The following is a 7493-nucleotide window of genomic DNA, read 5'->3' as shown; positions in this document are numbered from 1 at the left end:
CATTAAAAGATTGAAGGTTGAGCCCAATCCCCCACATCCACCCACTCCTCGGCTCAGTCTGCTCAGATTAACTTAACCTATCCACTGCAGGCAGTGATGCAAATTGTCATTGCTAAAATATTGATGATAGAAAGAGGAAACAAAAAAGGTCAAGAAAAAAGGGTCCAACCTTTTACTGTGTCCTAAATGAGAAAAAGAACAGGACTCAGGACTCATCTGCACCAACTACTTACTGGTTAATGCACTACTGGTAATTAGAAGGGGTTCCTCGATCCGATACTCCGGATCGGTGTCGGTCTAATGTTGTCCCAATCTGGCCCAGTACCAAGTGACCGCTTCCCGGACCCCTGCCCTAGGATGTACCCTATGAAAGTAACCTAGTAATTAAAGGTAATTTCTGTAATTTTTTACAACAAAAGTTGACTAACATTTCATTACTAATCCATATAAAACAGTGGTGAGTAAAACTGACTTAAATTAGTTCACCTTGCAGGCTGGTGGTCCAAATCTAATTTTTGCACATATATGAGAATTTCCTTTATGGCAGTGACACTTTTTTTTATGGCAGAGTGAATGCCACAAATCCAGTTAGCCAGTGGAAAGGCCATGACGGTGAAATTCAGGAGGAGTCCAGGCCGTGGGCTAGAGCGGCGGTCAGTCTATTAACTCAGTGTTTCCCAAACTTTTGTTTCTGGCGGCCCATATTTTAAAAGTCACAAACCTTCGTGACCCAAGTCAATAGACATTATTTGTAAACCCCTGGGAAACAAGAGATTTGCGAGATGACCTTCCCAAAAAAAAAAAACAACTCTTGCGACCCACCTGAGGGTCGCGACCCAGTCTTTGGGAAACAATGTATTACACCTAGTTACTTTTACACCTAGTACTTTGTCCCTGGTGTAGTTCATGTGTGTATATTCGTTACCTTGAACAGCAAACATGAGCTCCTTGGGATCGAGCAGTGGGGTCCTCTTCTCTTGGCCTTTTTTGCCTCCCTTCCGGTGTCCCCTCCTCTTCTTGCTCTCACCCCAGAGGTTGGAGCCGCCGTGCATGCTGGGAATGTTCAGAATCGCAATGCCTTCCAGGGAGATGGTGCTGAGGTCCAGGGTAACGCCGTCACACTTTGAAACAAAAAAAACAAGAGTTGACCATTAATCCTTTAATTTACCCTAAAATGTTATCAAAAATGATTTTAGAAATTAGTCAAAAAAAGCCCCCAAAAAAAACTTTGCACAGAGGTGTGAAATTTTGTTTTAAAAAGTAGCTTCCTGATGTTTAAAAGGTTTTTTTGTTTGTTTGGCCGTTTGCTCTTCAACCTGACTTCTTTTAATAGGTTTAGGTTTTGATAAAAAAAAAAACCCTGAAAAAAAAAAGACATACTAAGGGTTGTGTTTTTATCAACTACAATCCGTCTTCAACTGTCAGTCCTGTTCATTTACAGAAAGAAATATTCAAAACTGATTAACAAAGACCTGTACGCTGCCTATGCTGTGTGTGTGTGTGTGTGTGTGTGTCAGATGAACTGAGGAGATACCATCTTCATTATCACTCAGTATCACACACAGTGGGGTCACCTCAGGCTAATTACCTCTGTGTTGAGCTGTGCTTTTGTAAGAAGAGACGTTCTCATGATCTCCTCCATCTATCAACACTTTGTCTGCTCCGGTTTGGAAATAGCATAAATTTGGATTATTTTTGGAACAATGGCTGACCAAAAGGCTTCTCTTCCTGACCTGTTTAACCGCTAAAACACACCGCACGGCCAATAATACGTGTGAAGCAATCAACATTTTTTTATTTTTTTTTCTGGACAAAACTAGAGTCAAACCCAAAGGACAGGAGACACATCACATTGACTCTTCACTGATATGAAGCATAAAAGTTTTGTTTTTATTTATTTACCTCGACCTCCAAAAAGTCGTGGAGCTTCTTACACGTGGCGGAGAATGTCTCTGAAGTTCCAAACTCAAAGTACCACAGTTTGTTCTTTGTTCTGAAAAAGAGGAAAACAGGAACTGCTGAGACCGGGATGATGAAACATAGGCCTTAAGATTTCTGAAGATCGTGTAGTTTCGTCTTCTCCCGTCTTTGGTTTCCTTCACGACAGTGTGCTGAGTGTATTACGTGGGAAACAAAATTGTGTGACAAGTGAGTTTTGTCTTAAGATCTTCCAGGATGAACCACGTTGTCAGGTTTGTTTTAGAAGTTTAGTTCTGTTTGCACCATCCCCTGCAACCATGCTCTGAGAACTAGAATAAGACACAAGGCACAGTCTCACTCAATGACACACTTAAAGAATCAACTTGTCGTTTTGTCTCCTTTTTCTCTCCTTTTTACACACAGGAAATCAGTCATTTTCTATCACGACCCACAACTGTTGTTGCTCCACTGCTGCTTTAATAAGTTGTATTTACAGTCCTTGTTTGGAGTTACACTAACTGACCACACGAGGCAGCAGTGACCCTGCGGGCCACAATGGGTTTGACTAGGGGGGCCGGGTCAGGAGCAGATAGATGGAACGTTCGTGTGAACTAAGACAAATGACATGTAAAAGTCATGCTAAAATGTTTTTAGCCTTTTCTACATCATTTAATGGAGAAATACAGGCATTGCAGGGAAAAAGCAGAAGTATAATAATAATATAAATAAATATTATTTAATTAGCCAAGTCCCTGTTTAAAAATTTGATTAAAAAAATCTTGAAATAATAGCCTGTTTGTGATTTCAATAATTATAAGGAAAAATTTGAACTAGCACTACTACTACTACTACTACTACTACTACTACTACTACTACTACTACTACTACTACTACTACTACTACTACTACTACTACTACTACTACTACTACTACTACTACTACTACTACTACTACTACTACTACTACTACTACTACTACTACTACTACTACTACTACTACTACTACTACTACTACTACTACTACTACTACTACTACTACTACTACTTAACAAAAGCCTGTCGATGAGCAGCATTTGGTCTCATTTGGTCCCACTGGAAAACAACAGGCTGGAGAGATGATCCACGCCCTGAGGTTAATTCTAGGTTAGGGCCGATCAATATGTTTAATGATCGGTGAACGTTTCTCATATAAACGTTATTCAGGAGCAGAAATCACAGATGGCTCGGAAATGTTTCCAACCAACAACAGACTATTTATCTGCAGGCTTCGAGGACGGGGCGAAAATTAAACACCTACAACAGTGCTGACATGCAGAAGTGAAAGGAGTAAAAAAAAAAAAAAGACCTTATCCCAGCCAGGACTACGGCGCAACTAGACGTATTAGTATAAGCAGAGTAACAATCGCTGAATTATTGATTTTCTCATTAGGGCCTTTGTCAGGACCATTTAGCCTCTTTACAAATGAGCTTTCATTAGGCTACTTTCAAAATAGCTCCACTCCACTCATGATTTATCACGTGCAACCTGGTCAATAGCAAGAAAAAGGCGGACGCCGGCAGGACAAGAGCTGCCGTTGCACCGAGAGGATTCTGCTGCACGGCACATGTCCAGGCCTCGGGAGAAATGACCAGAAGTCGACTGATCGTACAAACGCGGGTCGGAGACATTTGCATGGACACAAATGAAGGTGGATGTTGAAAGACTATTCAAAATCAGTGGTTGGTGATTGTTGGGGAGGAAGAAGGCAGATGCAGACTGTTGATTCTGAGCCATAACTTGCCCCGCATAAAGGCTGGGAGTTCTATGGCCGCCCGTGTGAGGACTGCCTCCGAACCAGCTAGCCTTCAGATCAGACAGTGAAGTCTGAACCAGCCTCCAGACGGAGACAGAGGATCTGACTGTCCTGTCGATTCCCACCACTTAAACTAACAAGAGCGCCTCGGTAACAAATCACCTGTCCTCCGTCATTAGGTAATAAGGAGCATCTCATTGGCTGGATGGACATCCTCGTTTGTTATCTGTCGACTGATGCGGAGTCTTCTGAGTGACTGACAGAAAGTGGTGTCTTCAGCTATTCCAGAGCGGTTGATCGTATAAAGTAGATTAAGGAGAACCCGGGGTTTACGGCCAGCGCTGTAAAACTAGACGACGGAGTGTCAACTCACCGTCCACGGGTTTTGTCTTCTGGATTTAAAACAACAGTGGCTTGTATGCATGACTGGTTTCGAATTCACTAAACTGGCCACACTGTGATTTCAGTGTATCAATGCAAAACAAAACGGCAATGATAACTTTAGCGGTCAGTGAGCAGATAAGGCGTAATGAGCTGTCGTACAGTCATCACGGCCGTCGGCTCAAAGACAACAGCGGCTCAGGTTTCCATAGTTCGGAGGCCTTCACTGAATTTGCAAAAACAAATAGTCAAACCAAAGTGAACAGGGACGAGGAAAAAAAAAGTCACCGACCAAGTGAGTGAGGGGGGGGCAAATCAAGAACAAAAAATAAATAAATAAATCTTCAGTAGGAATCATGAGATACAAACCTGAACATCTATATTACCTTTGCAGTTCAACATGAATTAAAACAGAATAAACTTTATTTACGCATCCTTATTTTCTGTTTTAATACTACTAGATAAGGTGATTTTATGAATAGTGTTTAAAAATAAGAATTCATTATCTACTGCTTATTCCCTGTTGGGGGCGCACTTGAGCCAATCACATGACCTTTTTTGTTCCAAGGACTGGGCAGCCAGTACCACCGGTTACTACCGACCAGGACCAAGGTGCTGACCATCGAAGGGTCATGACATTTTCAAAAGTAAGACATCTTTTAGACTCTATTCTGTTTGTATCATTCTGAATGACTTATTATTTTAAAATACGTCCAGATTATCTTTAAATAAAGAAAGTAAATGGCTATGAATGGAGTAAATTTTTTCACTGTGTCCCGCTGCGGCCCTGTACCAAATGACCTATGGACTGGTACTGGTCCGCAGACCAGGGGTTGGGGAGCCCTGATCTATACAAAGGGAACTGTATTGCTGATGTGGTGAAAATGAGTATAACACCCCTGTGTTAGAAAGTAGGAAGATTAGGAAAAGTTTTAAGCTTGTATTGGTGTTCTTGAATAAAATGTAGAGAACAAAAAAAAAAAAAAAAAAACAGAAGGAGAAAGAGAGAAATACATTTTTCAAAGCGGCTGCATCTCTGAAGGCAAGGCGACGAGACTGCGCTCATTTCTCAAAACTGTCACTGTGAGTGTAAGCGCTCCAGGGATCGTTACCGTCCCCCGTCTTAAACAAAACAGTGCATCCATGCAACGCACAAAAGGGTTGGTTATGTCAATGTGATATTTATCACCTGTGATCAGGGGAGAAATTAGTGTGAAAATAAGGTCGTAGATCATGGAGGGCGAGATGAAGTGTCAGAGGAGGAGAAAGTAAAAGAAAAAAATCAATGCGTCTGAAGCTGTTGAGTCTGGTCAGTCAAAGGTGGAGGCGGACGGCGGCGAGGCCTCAGGACTCATACAGGGAAGAAGAGACAGTACTACAGTGAGTACCAAAAACAAAGAATACTACAAAGAAAAAAAATGCTGAAAGAAATAATACCAAGGACAAGAGACATCGTTAAAATGCTAAAGATAGAATTGGCTAATCATTAATAATGTGGCTACTTATCGGACGTTCATTAGTTTGCCAATATTTTTAGCTAACCCACGTTAGCTCTTCAGCACACCTTTTTTTTTTCGAGAAAATTTAAATATTCGGCATCAATCAATCATTATTATCATTATTAGTTCGGCCTCATGTTTCACTTTTAGCTTCTAACCTTGCCATGTTTCTTGCTAGTTGCTAAAGGTAGATTTTTAGCACAGATCTAATGTCCATTTCTGTTGTTTACTGATCGCATATTTGCGAAATTTTTGTGTTAGCAGCAGATATGCAGTTACACAGGCTGCCGCCACGAGACGCCAAACACGTGGTTCCTCCGGGAATTGAACCCAGGACCCTGCTCTCGAGGCAGGCGTGCTAACCGCTACACTATGGAACCATTTTCTGAGAGACATCAAACGTGCTTTACTTATTTTAATGCCTATAATTGATGGTTTAACGCGACAAATAATAAGCTCTCCTCCATCATGTAAGTGACGCCTCAGGCTTTTGTGTGCACTACTGATTGTATTGTGTGTGTGTGTGTGCGGTGTGTGTGTGTTTTCCCACTGAGCTGGGGACGAGGCCACAGGTGAGATCCCTCTAAATGACACACAAGTGATCATTAATTATAAATGACACTTTGGTCACATAAACGATTTCATCTTTAAATGAGGTCTGAGGGCGGCCATGACTGTGTGTGTGTGTGTGTGAGAGAGTGTGTGTGAGTGTTTAATTTAAAGCACCATAACCTGTGGCCTCGTTCCCAGCTCAATGGGAAACACACTCATACATACTAACACACACCCATTAGAGTCGGTGTGCGTGTGCGTGTGTGCGTGTGCGGGTCGTAGGCCTTTGATAAACACACTCATTATGCTAAAGAGCTGTGTGTGTGCGTGGGCTCCCCTCTGCCTTCAGGAAAGGTTAACCCAGGATGGTTGCGCAGCACAGCCAGAGCCCTTGGGGGGGCGCCGCTGAGCTAACGGAGAGCATGGTGGTGCTCTGTTAGATGTCGTAGCTCTAAAAATGGAACTGTATGTATAAGTAGAACAACTATTTCTAAAATGTCAATTCAGAAGAAAAATCATTTCATTACAGTTGCTTTTTTACAGTTGTAGCTATTTTTCTATTTTTATTTTTTTTTGTGTGTGTTTTTCGATTGGTATTCTTTCTTTAGCAGGCACCAGGGTATTTTTCTATTTTTATTTTTATTTTTTTACATTTTTCGATTGGTATTCTTTCTTTAGCGGGCACCAGGCTCATATTTATCGACCATTTCCTGACTTATTTCCATGGTCATCGTGCGTTTCTTCTTCTCACTACCATCCTTACCACTCACTTTCTTAGGACTAATAATGCACAAAATAGAGAGAAAATCACGTAGATAATGCAAACGCAACACGGAAGACTCGCGGTAAATGCGTACGGAAGTCAACGAATGCGTGAAGTGAACGAACGAGGCGACGTGGGCTGCTCCGAGTGCTCGGCCAACTAGCGTCACCGTCTGTAAGCGTGCTCGTATCGCAAATCTTTACTCGTATCTCAAAGCAGAAATGTGCTCGAAGGCTAGCTCGTATTTCGGAGTACTCGTATGTCGGGACGCTCGTATCTCAAGGTACTTACTATAGTAGTACCTTTTGTTTTCAATTTTTTAACTTTTTTATCTGGGCTAAATGGTTGATACTTTTTGGATGAACTTTGTGAGAGGGTTTGTTGTTTTTTTTTTTTGTTTTTTTTTTAATCTACTTGCTGTGTTTTTCTTAGTTTTTTTTCTGTGTTTTTCACTGATGCCTATCTCGAACGATATTTTGGACCTCGTCATTTTGCGCAGTTGGCATCGTTCTAAGTCAATTTCACTCAATCTTTTTAAAAAGGTCGCACTGTAAAAAACTGTAGCTTTTATATTTGACTTTAAAAA

The 7493-nt window shown here is 41.4% G+C and overlaps 1 protein-coding gene and 1 non-coding gene across 2 annotated transcripts in view; both read right to left on the bottom strand.

Annotated features, from left to right (window-relative positions):
- Positions 1–254: 254 nt before the first annotated feature.
- The window catches only part of LOC103388990 (diacylglycerol kinase beta-like), a 24482-nt gene continuing 17243 nt past the window's right edge, over positions 255–7493 (bottom strand). Inside the window, exons 6-8 of the mRNA XM_025061557.1 lie at positions 1903–1993; positions 837–1121; positions 255–377 (exon numbers count right to left, since the gene is read on the bottom strand). Coding sequence (XP_024917325.1) covers positions 255–377; positions 837–1121; positions 1903–1993 — 499 coding nt within the window. The remainder of the gene's footprint in view (positions 378–836; positions 1122–1902; positions 1994–7493) is intronic.
- Positions 5902–5972, bottom strand: trnas-cga (transfer RNA serine (anticodon CGA)). The gene has a single exon. It is a non-coding gene; the product is annotated as a tRNA-Ser (tRNA).

The sequence above is a fragment of the Cynoglossus semilaevis genome, chromosome 13, assembly GCF_000523025.1.
Source record: "Cynoglossus semilaevis isolate Cse_v1.0 chromosome 13, Cse_v1.0, whole genome shotgun sequence".
In the NCBI taxonomy this organism is placed as follows: Eukaryota; Metazoa; Chordata; class Actinopteri; order Pleuronectiformes; family Cynoglossidae; genus Cynoglossus; species Cynoglossus semilaevis.
The sequence above is the reverse complement of the archived record's forward strand: the minus strand, read 5'-3'. Positions and strand labels throughout refer to the sequence as shown.